Source organism: Barbatula barbatula (assembly GCF_947034865.1).
Source record: "Barbatula barbatula genome assembly, chromosome: 18".
Lineage (NCBI taxonomy): Eukaryota > Metazoa > Chordata > Actinopteri > Cypriniformes > Nemacheilidae > Barbatula > Barbatula barbatula.
Genome location: NC_136781.1, coordinates 13,462,128 through 13,480,341, shown reverse-complemented (window position 1 = coordinate 13,480,341; position 18,214 = coordinate 13,462,128). Strand labels below are relative to the sequence as shown.

The 18,214-nt window shown below is 37.8% G+C and overlaps 2 protein-coding genes across 3 annotated transcripts in view; one reads left to right on the top strand and one right to left on the bottom strand.

The window, feature by feature from the left end:
• Positions 1 to 5,976, top strand: part of slc36a1 (solute carrier family 36 member 1) — a 31,419-nt gene extending 25,443 nt beyond the window's left edge. The window contains exons 13-14 of one of the 2 annotated variants that reach the window (XR_013787935.1): positions 3,313 to 4,116; positions 4,325 to 5,976. Coding sequence is in view for 1 of the 2 variants with exons in the window: in XM_079480139.1 (XP_079336265.1) it covers positions 3,313 to 3,581 (269 nt within the window). In the remaining variant the exon portion in view is untranslated. Of the gene's footprint in view, positions 1 to 3,312 lie in introns of both variants that reach the window. The other variant, XM_079480139.1, reaches the window with a different exon arrangement.
• Positions 5,977 to 8,083: 2,107 nt separating this feature from the next.
• mtnr1al (melatonin receptor type 1A like) lies at positions 8,084 to 16,053 on the bottom strand (the record flags this gene model as incomplete). Its single annotated transcript, XM_079479130.1, has 2 exons — positions 15,849 to 16,053; positions 8,084 to 8,853 (listed from the first exon to the last, which is right to left on the bottom strand). Exons 1-2 carry the CDS (start codon positions 16,030 to 16,032, stop codon positions 8,084 to 8,086), a joined length of 954 nt encoding a protein of 317 aa, XP_079335256.1. The 5' UTR covers positions 16,033 to 16,053.
• Between the last annotated feature and the right edge of the window lie 2,161 nt (positions 16,054 to 18,214).

Here is an 18,214-nt window from a genome sequence, read left to right as displayed (position 1 = left end):
GCCTATCTTAGCTCTTAAAAGCGCTCTCTGCGTGCAAGGTTATGAGCGTTAGCCGCAATTCCTCGCGCGTTTCCCAAAAATGTACATCTTCCCAAAAATGTAGGCACTGAACTTTTAGAACGCGAGAATAGGTGCTACTCGAGTCGCTGTCCTTTCGCAAAGTGCTGAACTAGTATATACTAACCTTATATGGAATCGTATTCTGAACGTTTAACCTAACCATCGTCATCTGTTGTGTATTAGGAATCAAGACAGGAAAAAATATATATAATGACATTCTATGTAGATAGATCATTGGAGCTTATATTCTAGGTTGGAATGTAATTCTATATAGATCATTGGAGCTAACTGACTCTTGCCGTATCCGGTCGGCAAAACAGCAAATTTCAGCGCAGTCTTCTGTTCCTCTTTTAGATAAAAACCCAAGTCTAAATCGTTCATTGTCATTCTATATAGATCTTTCAGATTTAGGTCTGGATTTCCATACTACTATGATGTTGCCAATGCGTCAAAAAATATTTATCAAACGACAGTGCCCCCCCGCCAATGATCCAATGCCCCTCCAGTAGATCCACTCTGACGCCGACTCTGGTACCACTAATCGTTGTTCCTTTCCAGACCGCAGTGATCTGGCAGGAACATGAGTCTGCATTGGTGAGTGGAGATACGATGGTGCAGACCCGGTGGTGGTCTTGTAGGCCAGGAGCATATACACACTCCACTTCAGAAAGACCAAGTTAATATAAAAAATAAAAAGGGCAGATGGGAGTAGAATTTCCTCCGAGTGATTTACTATCAAGGCTCACAATAAAATTCCCAGGGATCATTCCCATTATTACCAACTCATCTACTTAGCGCAAATTAGCACATGCTATGTCATGCATTCTGACTTCTTCACACTGTGAAACGTGCTGGCTTCTCATGTTTAACATGGTCGACTTCTTAAAAAACGAGTTGGACTTATGACGTAGTATTCCTTGATACACTCCCCCAGCACTCCAACTTGTTTCGGAAAGTTTTTAATAATTCTGGCAATCATTTTAATAATTGAAAATTCCGCAATTCATGCTCTGAGTTGTTCGTTGAGATTACACAGTTTGGAAAGTTGTTCAAAAATTTAAGTTGTATTTTTTACGGTGTTTGTGCCATAAACTAACTAACTTTGGTTATAACCAAAATCATTTTTTATGTTTCTGTAAGGTTGATCTAAGACCAATATGTGAAATCTCTTTAGTAACAACAGTATTTCAAATTCAAAAATATAATTATTGATCCATGAGTTTTCAAATGGATTATTTGACAAGAAAGGCATTTGATTATTGTTATTCAGATTCCCAAATTACACAAATTGTTGTTATCAAGGTCAAAGGAGGCAATACAAGATATTAAGTTTTTTAAGTTACTATGTATGAATAAAGACTATTTAGTTGTTTTCAGTGTGACATATTTCTAAAATATTTGTGTTTTCTCTCTATTATGATAGGTGGTCTAATGCATTTGTTAAGCACAGTACATGCTGCTCATCGTAAATTTTTCTTAGTAGTTACTTGAGGCACAGAATGTGAGTTATTGATCAAAATGTAATAATGAATATGTTTTCTAGTATTATTCACAGTATTTATAATTACCAGCGATAACAATATTGTGATAAACTGTAAGTTTACTTTGCAACGCATTAACAACTATTCACAAACCCTAGCAAGCGGGAGAGTTTTGCACATGCATGCAGCATTCACAAAATGTAAAAAATATTCTATATGTGCTATATACACTATACTATATTCACTGGATTTTCATTTTATCCAATGAATTTAATACTGCATCCAGACCATAAATATGGGCTCCGGGGTTAAACTTGATTGATGCAAGCTTTTATAAGCTCTGTTGCTCGACACCTTTCTAGCTTGACACCCCTGGAGTTCCTCTGTAGGTATGGAGATAGGGTTCTTATGCGTAAATCAATTTGCTTTAAAGCACAGCTGTCAAAGTTGCCGCGCGTGCGGATTAAATTCCTTCTTTTTTTTTAACAACCACCTTCAAAAATAGCTTAAACAGAGTGGCAGACCTCATTAATCTAGAAGCTCCACAATCGGCAAGCCATAGTCCTTTCCAAGTACAGAAATGTGCTGACTCCGAACGTTCTTTCAGTGCCATGACAAGGTGAGCCAGAGGTGAGCTACGAAATGGATAAGAGACACTGGTCCGGACCTGCGGACGTTCTTGATATCCAATTAATAATCACATACCAACATCTCTGAACTCATTCTGTTTTATTTAAAGAAATGGTTTAGTTAGTCTAGAGAAGGATGTAGAGCCAATGGCACAGCAGTAGGAATATAACCTAGCCAATATAACCCTTATACAGCAATGGAAAAGGACACGAATTACAAAACCCAGAGAAGGGACGTGAGGATGTGGCAGCAGAACACCAGCTGTTGTCTAACACGGCATGTGAAATCTTGCTGAGTTAATGATATTCCATTGTTAAAAGTAGGAAAAGCTGCACAGACTGGGTGGCAAAATGCTCACTGTTGGATTACAATCCCAAATTGTCTTTGCTAATAATGTGTAGCTACTGCGCAATCTCCTGTCCCCGTCATCGCCGTGTGGAACAAATGTGTCACACGGACAAATGGACACCTTTATCATTTTCGGAGGTGCCTTAGCTTAGTAGTTCCATCAATTGATCTGCGATACCTTTAAAACCCCTTGTCTCTCTTCTTGTTCCCAAGGGGAATGTGTCACCCGTTCCTGCTTTGTAATCTGGTTGTCCTGTGCGCCGCTCAAATCTTCAAAGTGACTTACATCTCAGTCCCCTCGGACTGTCTCCTTTGGACTTAAAGTTTGGAAATTAGGCCTTTCGAAACAGCATCTTGTAACACGGACCGTTCTCTCGCAGGAGCATAGGTTGTCCAAAAGATCAACCTTCCTGTCTCCTTGGACGTTCATTTGCCAGATAGCCTGGCGACGGATTACGCTTCAAAGAGTCTTACGTGTCAGAGGAGAATGGCATGAACAGCCGACACGTTTTACAAGCCCTAGGCAATAATAAGTGACAAGAAGTTAGCGGGAGCACGGATGTGTGACGGACAGGAATTCAAGAACGTTTGAAAGCTCCTGTGTTTCCCAAACAGAGGAACATTTGGTGGGGAGCGATATACATCATATAGCAATAGATCAACAGCCTGACATGACCACCGTCACATGAATGCTTTTAGTTTTGACACTTTTTAACTTCCTCAGTCTCTGTCATGACATGTAGGAAGCGATGCCTTGGTTAAACGAGATGTCCTTTTGCTGTTTTCTCCTCAGGTGCACTCGCGGTATTGATTCCAGAGCTTGACCTGGTAATCTCGCTGGTGGGTTCTGTAAGCAGCAGCGCTCTGGCCCTCATCTTTCCACCTCTGCTTCAGATCATCACCTTCCATAATGAAGGCATGAAGCGGTGGGTGATGGTCAAGGACGTCGCAATCAGTCTCATCGGTTTGGTGGGCTTCGTGGCGGGGACCTACATCTCCATCCAGGAGATTATCACACGTAACAGTGCCAGACACAACAGCACACACATTCAGCTCCTGTGAATGAAATAAGGGCTACAGACCCATTTACTCTTTAGATGGTTCTTTTTGTGTGGATTATTTTTACTTCCGATTAGTCGTTTTTTTACGTCACTGCATCTCTTTACAACGAGTTTAGTAAGTTTAGGTTTTACACTTTGGTTTCTGTTAAATATAAACGAGAGACCATTTATATTAAATCCTTTGTGTAAAACATTGCTTTTATCCAGATTTTAACATGTTAACAGAACAGTCACCTTATTGTTTGTTTGTTGTTTACATAGTCTCGGCTGGTTCTTTTTGATATGATTTTAGTACTCATGCATTTTCGTGGACGGTAAACTTTGCTTATAATTGTTTATAGTGTCAGGGTTGCCAAGCGAAAAAAAAACGATCTTGACCTCTGCCTTTTACACAGACGTAACTTCTGTTCATTTAGCTTTTATTAGGTGGAAGTGCATTTAAAATAAAGAATGTTTTTTTGCTTGTGCGTATCTTAAGATATGAAAGGGGTAGTTATTCATGCAGAAAGGGGCAGTAGTCCCAAAATAAAAGGGGGGTCAGCTGTGGCCTAATGGTTAGAGCGTTGGGCTTGTGATCAGAAGGTTGCAGGTTCAAATCTCATTGCCAGCAGGTCATGACTGAAGTGCCCTTGAGCAAGGCACCTTACCCCTGATTGCTCTGCAGTAATGTGCCACTGTATAAAACTACTTGTAAGTCGATTTGGATAAAAGCATCTGCCAAATGAATAAATGTAAATGTAAAAGTCTCTTGATTTGATCTCATCTCAAATGTGCAGTTTAAAAATGTCATCTCAAGTTTTTAGGTAGACTCCAGATGTCATGATCTTTAGCACACAAAACAGACACTTTAACTTGACCGAAACAACGGTGTAAATGTTTTTGTTATTTTCAAGCTGTACGTATTTTTAATAGACTTTGAATTCAACACAGATGCTGTTTTTATATGTTTTATTGCTTGTCTACTTGAATTTCTTTTTCATTTATTTAATTTGTATAAATCCCTTGTATATAATGATGGCGGTGCCAAAAGTGTTTTTGAGTATTTCTTATTTTACTTTATTTTCTGATTGTAACTACAGTGTTATTTTTTGTCATTGTGGTGTAATGGATTTTAAGTATATACTGGAAGTAGTTTGTGCTTGCATTGTTCCAAATTGACGTAAATGATAGTTCACCCAAAAATGTAAATGATGTCATTCACTCAACATCATTTCAAACCTTTATGATAGAAATGAATGGGTGCCGTTCGATAGTTACAAACTATTTTTAAAATATTTTCTTTTGTGTTCTGCAGAAGAAAGAAAGTCATACAGGTTTGAATTGACAAGAGGGTGAGTAAATGATGACAGAATGTTCATTTTGGCGTGAAATATCCCTTTAAAGCTTTACAATATACAAAAATGAAATGTCAGGGGTAGATTCATCTGTTATAATCCAGGATCTTGCTTGTCTCGCTCATATCTGTTCTTATATTAAGTTCAACCAAACATGAAAATTCAAAACACCAGTTGACATGTCCTGTATTCTAATTTAGTACAATATGTGCTCTTTGGAGGAATAAAAGAGTGGATTTTCTGCCATGATGTTTGAAAGTATCTTGTCACGGTGTTATAAAGTTCTTCCTGCATATTCTTTTGTCCTGAAGGGCATTTCATTGATGATGTTTTGCTATATGATGCTTTATAAGGTAACAGTGCTGCTGTCGTGCAGAAAGGATGGTAAATTTAGCTCTAGTCGTGTTCGATTTTTAAGAGTTGAGGGCAATAATTCAGGAGGTGAATTTGTAACAGTGCTCGGCTGTCAGTTTCTAAAGGTTAGAACGTAACACAGAGCAGGTGTGTCGAGCAAGGATGAATTTCATACATAAACTTAGCCTTCTATCGGGGCTTTGAATAGATGTGTGTGTCTGTGTCATGTAAGCCACAAAAGAAATCGCAAAACAAACCCTGTTATGAAATAAAATAACTTGGTTTTGTTTTCTAGTTATTTTGTATAAATCTCAGTCTTATTTTTGAATTTCTGGTATTACCAAAATGTTCTTGCATTTTTTAACATCTTACAAACATGCTTATCTTACAATGACTTTACACAGGGAGGGTTGGCAAGAATTTGCATATGTTTGAAGGAATCATTCACCCAAAGACAAAAATCCTTTCATGATTTACTTATTCTAATGTCATTTCAAACCTGTATGACTTTATTCTTCTGCAGAACACAAAAGAAGATATTCTGAAGAATGTTGGTAACTGAACAATGTTTCCCATTAACTTGGTCACAAAACCCCTGAGGTATTTTTAAAAATATCTTCTTTTGTGTACCACAGAAGAAAGAGTCAAACACATGTTATCAATGACGTGAAGCTGAATTAATAAAGATTTTTGTTTTTTTGTGGTTCTATTTATTTTAATCTTTTGTCTGTTTTACATAGTGTGAATCATTGCGTACAATACTTTTCTCCGACTCTTCCCATGGATGTGGTTTACGGAAAACCTCATTTTCTTTCAGGGATAAGTGTTTTGTGCGATAATCAACAGCATGCCCTGATGTTGTCAGCAGAGCTTAACTTGTATCAAATCCGGAACATTCCTTTAAGCCTGTCTGCTTCTGAGAAAAGATGAAACATAACTTCTAAAGATGTTTTTCTAGGATAAAATCTTTTTACTGCGAATTGGACTAACTGCGATCATCATCATCTGTGTGGGGTATCTTTATTTTTCTCTTAAAACTAGAGACGCAAATCTACCATCTACAAGCTATTTGTCCTCAGTGACCCACAAAGCTTTCTGTCAGATCTGCGTTTTCTCCTGCTGAACCTGCTCTGAATGGATCATTTCTTCATGGCAGCACACCATGAAGAAAACTGCCCCGAGCAAAGTTTCTCGGTAATGTGTGTTGACTTGTATTTATTTTGTATTTTTTAAACATTTGAGGTGCGGAAAACAACAAAGGTCTCGTCAAACATGTACTTCTGGTGTTTGTCTATTGAAACAAGCCCATGTCAAAAATGTCTTTATTTCTTTCTCCCACAGTGAATATTTTTTCTGACATGCTGCACAGTTAAAAGTTAAACACAGTGATCGAAGTTTTACTATAAACATGATATTGAGAATGAAGGCAGCGCTGATATTGTCAGTGCAGTATTAATGTCTACATATAAAAATATGATTGTTTCATAAATATTTCATCATTTGGGGAGAAAAGTGCAGTACACATAAAAACTCACAAACATGTGCATGTGCATGAAGCATGGAATTATAGCACACATAGAACATATACAGGAAACACAATATTTCTTGTGCATTTTGTAACATTCAAGTTATATGGATAAATCATTATAAACCAACTTATGATAAAAAAAACAGGCATGAACTTTCATCAGTTGTTTTGTACAGTAGCAATGTATGAAAATGTTTAACAATTATTTTAAGTAAATAATACATTCTTTTATGGACTTGAGGTCTCAGAAAATACATTTAGAAAAATTAGGCTCAAAGAAATATTTAAAACAACCTCATATATTCTCAATAATATTTTCTAATTGTAATTCATTACACATTTTCATACTCAGGAATAAATAGGAATTAAAGGTCCAGTGTATGCAAACTAACAGCTCACTCCACCCCTCCCGCCTTCCTTTGGAGCGCTGCCATGGCTGATACAGAACTAAGATGTCGTCACGATTTCACTTCTTTGCCGAAGGAGATAACGTTTTTATGAAATGTGCTTTGTAAAACAGTTTGTCTGTTTAGGGCTTCTGTAGAAACAACATGACGAATTCCAAGCCAGGGGTCCTGCTGTGTATGTAGATAGAAATAGCTCATTCTAAAGTAATAAAAACATCAAACTTCATTATGTAAGGTCTTTATACACCTCTGAAGATATAGTTATGAATATTATATTGCATTTCTGTCAATAGATCCTCCAAAACATTACACACTGGACCTTAGTAAATACAGAGAGTAATGTGACATCTGATCAAATTGATATAAAAGTATGTGCTGGATTTGGATTTAATGATATCCACGTTTAATCATAATGTTAATTATAATCATGAATATCCTCTCAAGTGCTTGCCAGAAACAGATCTGATATGCTCCATTTAAAGTTGAATGCTTCATATATTCAGTAATTATTGTGACAGATCTTTCAGTAATAGAACCAGATATTGAAATATTTGAATTAATGTTCACAATAAATAATTTAATTCACAATTGAGTCTTAAAGTATGTTTTGTTTCGGAAAACAGCATTTATACATTTTGACACCAATTAAAATCTTTCATATAAAGATTATATTTAATGATTTAATAAAAACAAGAAATGTCATACAGTTCTGTGCGAATGTAGCCATGTACATACAGTGCCAGTGACTTGAATATATATGTATGTTACATTTTTGGTATAGCAAAATTCAAACAATAAAAAGGAAAATCACGCCATAACTCAATGATAATGAAACAAAGATTCAATGAAAGACACAGTGGTTGTCTCTTCGCAAAAACTTCTAACAATGGAACTTGAAAATAGCAAGTACAATCCGTTTATACTCTTTTCGAAAGTTATTGTTTAGCACTCCATATACAACACCATTGAGACAGCTGTTGAAGTACGCCATGAAATAACTGGCTGTAAAGAGCCACTCTGGTATGGACTGGCCCAGTCTTGGGTGGATTGCCACCGCCAAGCCTATGAGGTTCAGAGGAGCCCAGCAGACGGCAAACAGCACAAACACCACAAACATGGTGAGAAAGTTTCGGACATCATGAGGCTTGATCTTGGTCCGGCTGTCTGGCTTGACCCGTTTGCGCACCTGTATTACAAGTATCCAGATGCGCAGGTAGCAGTATGTGACGATACTGATGGGCAGAATAAAGTGGACCACCACCACTGTGATGGTGTAGAAGGAGCTCACCGATTGGGCGAAGGTGCATGAATAGACCCGTGGGTCGTACTGCAGGGACTCCACGAACCAGTTCGGGACGATTGCCAGGATGGTCAGCATCCAGACCAAGATGACGTAACATACTGTGTTTTTGTTGGAGAAGAGCTTGTCGTATTTAAGGCTGTGGCAGATGTAACAGTAGCGGTTGATGGCAATCCCTGTGATGTTGAAAATGGAGCTGATGACACTGAGACCCATTAGGAAGCCGCTGATTTGACAGTGAATATCGCCGGCGATCCATCGGTCATGGAAGATTGCAGTTAAGACCAGTGGGTACGGGTAGATGGCCACTACCAGATCTGCTATGGCCAAACTCACCACAAAGGCATTGCCTGTAAGGGAAAAATATTCTCACTTGTGTTAAAACAACGCATTTTGTGTTCGGTTAAGCAAAACCCCCAAAATAAGCGGTCCTAAACACATCTCTGTGTTATTTCTGGTACAACACATTTTGTCTTACTTTGTACTTAACTTGCGTGTCCCTTTTATTTATTTATAACACAAATCATTTTGAAAGTGTAAGAAGTAACTAGTGTTTGATAATCTTGTTTCTATTTTTTAACAATGCCTTAAAAACAAGCAGGGGCAGACTGGCCATCTATAGTTGGAATATGGGGCCGGAACGGAGGCTTGGCCTCGGAAAACAAGTACTGTATACTTTAAGATCATTTTATTATTTATATAAACCTATACCTATGGGAAGTTCAGTTATATTGTTAAGTATAAGCATGTGGAAAGAAATTACTGACATTAACAGAAGTAGTAGTATTCTTGTTAGTGTACTATTTCAGTCCTTCCAGTTGTTACTAAATTGCTTACTTTTTGGTTTATAAAGGTATCATTTTATAGAGACAAATGTCCAGTGAAAGCCTCATCAACCATATGGCCATTAGTACAAAACATCAGCAAAGCCGACAATGAACCACACCTTGATGGTTTGTCTGGCCAGAGGAGCAATGACATCCCGAACCTGGTTTCTCATAAAGTTTTTCTCCATTTCTGTCGCCTTTTGGCTTGCTCAGTTGTGAACACTTGATTTTTGGGGAATATTAACGACTTGGTTGCACAGACACAATCTGAAGAGAAATGAACTGAGCTGGGTTTCTCAATAATGATGGATTTTAGCTTTTAGGAGCATTTTCGACGAGCCACTTTGCGAAGGTTCTTCATCGTTTCATGCGCTTTTCGCAAAAAATGCACTTAACACGACTACACTTGGCTTTAAGTGCTACTTACGAGTCGCTGTCTGTTTGTCAGGTGCTACAATGTCACCTCTTACAATGGCTCGTTTTTGTAGCACACGCTTGTTTTCGAAATGTTTAGGCTCATTATTTTGTTGTACCACATTTTATTACACATTACCAGCACATTATTAATAATTTACATTTAGTCATTTACGCTTTTATCCAAAGCGACTTCCAAAGAATTCAGGGAGCAATATGCAATATGTCATACCAGAGCAATAGTATGATAGGTGCTAATACAAATTTACTAGTTTCAACAAAAGCTAGACCACTACCTGTTGAGAGAGAGAGGGTTAGTTATACATTAAATATATATATATTTTTTTTCATTTGTCTGTCAAGTATTCAGGGAAGAAATGGGTTTTAAGTAGTTTTTTGAAAGTTGTGAGAGATGTGGTTAACCGGACATAGTTAGGAAGTTGTGAAGGAGAATGAGCGGGAAAGGGATTTAGTGCCCTTATGAGAAGGCATTACAAGACGCCGCTCATTTGGTGAACGCAGTTCTTGATGGGGTGTAGGAGGGTGAGAAAGTATGCCGGTGCAGATCCAGCAATAGTTCTGTAGGCAAACATCAGTGACTTGAATCTGATCCGGGCTTCAACTGGTAGCCAGTGGAGAGAGATGAAAAGAGATGTCACATGAGCCCTTTTGGGCTGTTGGAAGACTAGGCGTGCTGCTGAGTTTTGAACCAGCTGCAGTGGTTTGATAGCCTTTGCAGGAAGACCAGCAAGGAGAGCATTGCAGTAGTCCAACCTTGAGATTACCAGGGCCTAGACAAGGAGTTCTGCCACATGCTCAGTGAGTTCAAATGTTGAATAAGGCTTACCGGCAAATATTGAACTTGTAAACTATCAATGTCATGGTTCTGTCTCACCTTGTCTTGCTTTTATTTACCTATTAGCAGAACCATGACAGAATCTCATGTTTTATGTGGAGAGAGGCAATTATGGCCCTTATGGCCTTACATACACTCTCTCTGGTCTCCTCTGTTCACGTCCTCTCGTTTCCTCATTATTGCTTGTTAATTAGTTCATGCCCCACACCTGTTTCTCTCTTGATTTTTCCCTTTTTTAATGCCTTAGTGTATTCTGTCTTGTGTCAGATACTGCTTTTGTCACCCACCTTGTCCAGTTGTCAAATGTTAGTCTAGTCTAGTCTAGTCTAGTCTAGTCTAGTCTAGTCTAGTCTAGTCTAGTCTAGTCTAGTCTAGTCTAGTCTTTAGTTTTGTCTAGCTTTATCTAGTCAGTTTATGTTCATGTGTACCCTTCCTGTTCTGTTATTTTACCCCCTCGTGGGTGTTTGTTTAATTTTGATTAACTATTAAAAACCCCTTACCCACTGTCTGCACTTGGGTCCTCTGTCTCTGTTCCCGCAACACGTCCCTGACAAAATTAGAGAACGATAAAGGGAAGATATAATCAATCCAATTTCTCAGCATATCAGGCATTATGTTTCTTAAAGTATTGGCTTCTGCAGTTGTTAGAAAATATTATAGGCAGTGTGTGATATATAAGCATTGTAACAGCCTGAAAACCTTTTATTACTTGGTTGGTCCAACTTAAAATAAAAAGTGACCACAACAAATATTCAGTCTCAATAACTTTTATTTGTCAATTTAACTCAGAAGAGTCAAGTTCACTTAACTTATTTCTTTCTTTATGCACAACGTTTATTTACTTAATAATTTCAAGGCAATGGTTTTCCAAATTTCTTTTTTAAGTTAAGTCAACTAATCGCTTTTTACAGTGTATGTCATACAGGTTTTGAATAAATATCTATATTTTTGGGGTAAACCATCCCTTTCATTCATTGTATTGCAATAAAGACTGAAACACCTGATAACATCTTATTATGACTGATATTACCTTCATTAGCAGTTGAAGGTCTCCACTGGGAAGGCAAAAAGCGATTGGCATCACTTATTACCCTCTGTGGTGTTTTTGAAATGAATATCCGTGTTACCTTGCCACGTGCAGATAATCATTGCCTACTTTCGCATAAATGCCAGACAAAACTCAATCTGTGCCTGATAACCTCAAAACAAATAGACACGCCTGATATGACTCACAAACGACTGTATTGGGCTGTAAATATTAATACCAAATTGTGTGTACACAAATCCCAGGAGTTCAGAGCAATGACCTACACGGTATAATTGGATCTTGTAATGTTTGAGCAATGCCTTCATACTCCATTACCATGTTCACAGATAGCAACTCGTGTAGCTAATATAGCTTATTGAATTAGTAAAATGGTACACATATTAAGACCAATAATTTACCTTTCAGAAAATCCTAAAGAAAGGATTTGCAACGCAAGTACTTTGGTGATCTTAAAGAGTTTTAACAAAACTATTAAATCACCCCTATGGAGTACTTTTCACCTAAAATGTTATTGCATTTATTATGCACCCTCATGTTGTTTAAAACCTGTATGTGGCTCTTTCTTCTGTGGAATACAAAAGAAGATATTATGAGAAATGTCTCAGTGTTTCTGTGTCATATGTAATGAGTTAGTCCACGCGTGAAACAGAGAGACTGGATCTAAGTGCAGCTTCGAAGTGATTCAATAAGCCCGAATGAAGGTAACATCTAGGAACGAGAAACATGAGCAAGGTCAAACAGACAGATATATTACAGTGGCCGATAGTTTGTTCTGTCCGGCCACTACTTTATATAGTGCACTTACATTTTGTTCTGAAAGCCACACTATAGAACTGTTGCTCACGGCTAATTTTAGAGACATTATGTTAAGATCGATAAGCTACAAAGGGTTGCTTTAATAAAGGCCACTTAGATGTAAAGCCAGAATATGACACATAGTAAATGTGTTATGTGGTGGATGTGATAGAAATATTATATGGCAAGTACTTATAAAACATTAAATTCGTATATATTTGATTCCTTTTTAGATACATTAACCTACCCGAAATTAACGTAATGTTTCATGTGACCTTTACATGGTTTCATGTGTGTTTGAATGCTAAGGTACATGCTGGCAACTAGCCATGCTATACACAACCATTTTTCATATAGTTTCCCAAATTTTTTGTATGTGTCTTATTTGCTGTAAGTGTATTTGTTTTATATTGGCGTCTTTCAGCCAATCTGCAATGGTACTTTCAGCCAATCTGCAATGGTACTCTGTATCAGCATCGATAGTTAAAATAACATATCGGTTGACCACCAAGTAAATCACTTTAACACATGACACACGTGGCATGTTGAGTATACACGTTTCATTGTTTTAAAGTTCCCCAATTTGAATGCACTTCTCAACACTCCAGCTATCATTAGAGAAGCTTCATCAGAACAAGTGCTGTACTGACTTCTTCATCCACCTCTGTGACCGGAGGCAAATGAATTCTTTCAATTACTGAGCACACACTTCACATCCAACCGTGTTTATCCCTTTACTAGTCTGGTACATGAGAAAGACATTCTCTTGCAGGCTGCTTTATTCTGTGCTTGTTAAATTAAACAGTTAGCAATGAATCAACAGATGTGGACTCGCAAGACAAATAAAACAAATGTAGATGTTACTACATTCGTCACCGCTGGGGTAAATGTAAAAGACAGTGCTGCTAAAGTTGATCAACTGGTGAATGAAAAAGGTTTCGTGTTGTTGTTGAAGCGGATGTTCTAGGAGCGAGTTAAGGAACATTTTAATGGAGCTTCTCTTCACAGTCATCGTGGTGTAAAAATGAGCAGGTGGTTGGCCTGATTAACTCTGAATGAACAGCTATAGATCAAAAAGTGTTTTCAGGAACAAGAGTCTCAAACAAATGTTGTCCATGCTGCAGACAGGACCAGCAATCTCGAAACAATGAGGAATGATTGTTCCCTCATGTTTGTTGTTAATGTATTTTTATATTCGTTGCACAGGTGGCACTGTTAATTCACAGATCTAAGTGTCGCACAGGTCACAGATAATAATTCATACGGGCTACATTCCGTACTTGGGTGAAAGTACAGATAGTGGTCAAACATCACTCCACTATAAGTAAAGTTGTAAAGACAGATTCTTACTTAAGTAAAAGCACAGAAGTACGTGCCTTTAAAAGTACCCAATTATTAAAAGTAAATTTCCTTTATGTCAGTGGTGCATCGTTTTATCGTCGTATACCTTATGCATCTGAAGCAACATACTGGATACACTGAGTAGCGACAGTATCAGTGGTATTAAAGGAGTAGTTCCCTTCAAAATTTGCCCCCATTGACTTTCCACGGTCATTTTTAATCCTACTGTACTATGGAATGTCAATGGGGCAACTTTTTTAGTGAGAAACCCTTTAAGAGCTTTATATAATCCTGTATGATCATTCGCCTAATTATCCTCATTATCCCCCTACCTATATGTATTTATGACCAGTGTTTTTTAGGGAGATATTCCCTTTACCAGTTTTAGCAGGAATTTACCAGTAAGTAGTAAGGTTCTTGTATATAGTAAAGTGTATAAGCTTAATTGGAGTATGGTTACTATATAAAGAAAATGGTAAATTTGTTGAAACTGTGGTTTTAATGCAAATACCATCCCTGCTGAAAAAACAACAATGAATTTATGAATTAGAATAAGATTTTTCTATCAAATTCCTCTTAGTAGTGTGTTGTGGGTTTTATTCCAATAGGATTTACCATCCCACCAATAAAATCTATCACATACAAGTATAGACAACAAGTATCCATACAATATAAGTACCATTATAACAATTAAATCCATTACATTATCTGCTGTATTTTGGGCAGGGTTCTATTGTTTTTATCTCAGCAGGAATACTTTAATAGTTACTTCAGTAAAAACATCATTCATTTCGCAAATGTCTTTAAATGATATAGCAGAAGATCAGAAGCTTACACGCATGCACGCGCACTTCCCTAATCTAGCTATGCGATTTTATGAAATTCAGAATAAAAACTTTACATTTTCTATTTTCCCTGTCATGTAGCTCACTGTGTATGTGATGATTATCTATCGATTATCCTTTATGTCGATCATTTTCATGACAATGTCTTCTATGATCTTTGACTGGTCGTGGCACTCGTTCTAAGCAACGGTTTACACATAGTTTATTCCACAGATGATTACACCACACTTAAGCATGTGCCTTTTTCATCTTTCATTGTTCTATTTGCCTTTTTAGAGCGCTTTCAGCTGTGTAGTAGCGCCGACGTTTACATTCGTTTTGCGGGAAGATCCAAGGATTGCTAGGTTTGCGTAAAAAAATCTGCCAAATGGCCATTCAAACCGCGAGCTTAGAAAAACTGAAATAGGCCTACTTGGCAACAGTGAAGGGTCCAGATCGCAAGCCAGAATTCTCATCGCAAACCCACTACGTAGAAACGACTTTCTACTTTTGGACATTTTGATAAATGTAGTGGAGTATGATAGGAAAGGTGTGATATTTGTCTATCAAATGTAGTGAAGTTAAAGTACCAGTACTCAGAAAAAGAATACAAGTAAAGTACAGATACTCAAAAAGTCCACTTAAGTAGCCTACTGTACTGTCCACCTCTGTTAGTGAAGTATCATTATGATGCATGGTGCATCAAAATGCGATGTCATCGGTTTGCCTAAAAGAATACAGAACGTGCGGTTTTTGCACTATTTACACGTGGAAGTTGCAGGTGTACATTTCTTTAGTAACAACTAACATTTTGAAAATACAAACATCATGAATCCTCCAATTTATGTTAGAAACAACGTTTTCACATGAAAGGTGACTTAGTTTCAAGCCCTTTTGAGATAATTCCGTAGTACATGGAAACATTAAGAAAGATAAAATCGTTTTGGTCTTTCCCGTTGGATGCCCCATAACCACTTAAATCCTAAATCTATAAATGAAAAGGTCAGTTCGTGCCCTGTGCTGTTGAGATAAAACCAGTGGTCAGACGGAGACTCAGATTTAAACTGACAATGGTCAATATAACATCTCCATCCCTGCATGCATTTTCATCTCGTCTTTTTTAAAGGACATCGTGTAGCTCGAAACTGTTATTGCATAAACAACTCTAAGTCTTCAACATAAGATTGTTGAAGGAAACTACACAAATTTGTCAATAACACATCACACGGGGCATATTTACCCGCCTTCCTGAGTTTTCGGTTTCTGAAGACAGACACAATGACCAACAGGTTGCCCAGTACGTCTACTATGATGGTGGTGATGAGGACACTGGAGAGTAAGGTCACCACCCAGGGAAAGAGATACTTGCTGTCCCGGTTTGCGGTAGAAATGTTCCTCAGAGGGGCATCCGTTCCTTCCACCATCCTCAATTGATCATCGTGGGGCAGCGGTATGGGGAACTGTCCTCCGCCCCGCGTGCACCTGTGAAACAGCGCGTGCATTCAGACCGCGGAGCTGCTCTTTGCGTTACGCACTGGCGCGCGCCGTATAACACAAGTCGTTTAAATTCCTGATAATTTTACTGATAAAACGACATTTGGATGGCGATGTCAATATCTTTATGCTTGTGAAATTTAGTTATTCTTGCTTAGTCCGGTGCAGTCATAGCGCAACTGGTCATCTAGATCGATATGCTAAAAAAGGAAACAGTTATTACAATCAACGGATAAAAAACGTGCTATCAAAGTTGTATCCTGCAGATTGACGCTCGGTTTTAAGAAAAAAAACTCAGTTTGACAAAAAGTGGGACATTTATAATCCAGCGGTGATCTTCAGATGTGTGGATGGTGAGACGCATCTGCCATTCGCGAATCTGATTCCCACGTGAAATTGAGAAGTTGTGTTCATTCACCCACCCTGCGTTCATAATGCTGTCTCCAAAAAGGCGCCGAGCAATGAAAAAGTTTAAGGTGATCGGGAAATCCAGTTGCAGATCTGATCCATCCGTGTCTGGATGCTGGTGATGCTGCTGCGGTGAGGATGGTCGAGCCGATCACGCGAGGGTGCACCTGATGGCTCCGTGTGCGCAGGTGTGCACGAGAGCATCTTCAAACACGCTCCGTGGAAACACGGTTCCGAGACCGGAAAGCCCAAGAGGGCACATCGCAAAATAATGCCAGAATGAAAACAGCCAAGAGCAATGTTATACCTATATGGTTTTGGTATATATATATTTTACTACAGTGTTGTAAAACAGTTTTCTTCTTAATAAACATTTTGTCGACTATACGTCATTTACAATATGCTGTTTAAATTTTGATACGCATCAACACAATACAAAACGTGTTAATGTGTCTGTTTAGTTTCCACATTCATTCATCTGGTGGCCATTCAAAAGACCCTCAACATCGCCCAACAAGACCTGGGACATCAATTCGTTCATCCAACAAACTTTGGGTCTCCTTTGAGCTGGATGCTGGTTGTCTCGTTCACATTTCACATCATCCATCATGTGTTTGGGGTGCTGCACCCGTTTCCAATTTTCCCAAAATTTGACAAATCCATGAAGAAATGAATTTTTGCAGGATTACTGGTTTCTCCATTCGAGAAAATGACAAGAGAACATTTCTACAAATTTTAGGCAAAAGTCTACATTGAAGATGCTAAACGACAGTATAACACATTTTTTATGTTGTTGAAACTGTATCCTCATAGTTCCCTTTGTGTTATATTATAGTTTGATGAGCTTGATATTTTTCTAAAATGTGGAAAAATATGAATACTGTAAGTGTTCAAAAACTCTTGAACAGTAGTGTACACTGTTAACCTGGAGTCTAGCAGAGTAAATGTTGAAATAAAGTGTTATTTTTAACAGGTTTTTGCTGCAGCAGTCATTTGTGTTGCATCACTCTCTGTGAAAGTTGCCTTATAAACCTGGAGTTAACAGTAAGTTGGGAAAACAAATAAATTGAGGTAACCAGCTACATCAAATCTTTTGAGTTATGATGTTCCCAATTTTAGTAAGCAGAACCACACATTTTAGAGTTTGTTGTACTCATGCATGTTATTTCCTTTTAATTTTGAACATTTAGTTAGGTTTTTAATTTAAAATTACATAAAAGAAATGTACGGTGGCCCACTAGTGCACAGCAAAACGAAATAAAAAAAGCAAATATAACTTCACAACACAACGCAATCGAGCTACAACAAAACGGAATAAAGCCACAACACAACGGAATAAAGCCACAACACAAATATTGTTTTGCTGTGCACTAGTGAGCCACCGTAGAAATGTATTTTTAGGACAACCTAAATATTTCAGCTACATCAACAATTAACAAACAGCTTTCACAGAGAGTGATGCAACACAAATGACTGCTGCGGCACCACCCACAAAGCACAAACACTACTCTTCTGAACCATGGTAACCCCAGAAATACAACAAACTCTAAATATCCATGAAAAATGTATTCATCATTATCAAGGCTTTATTCTTTATAAAAACCTGTTAAAAATAACTCTAAATTTCAACATTTACTCTCCTAATGCAGTCTCACTGAAAATAATTCCCAACAAATCGTGTTGAATTAACTTGATTAGTTAAAG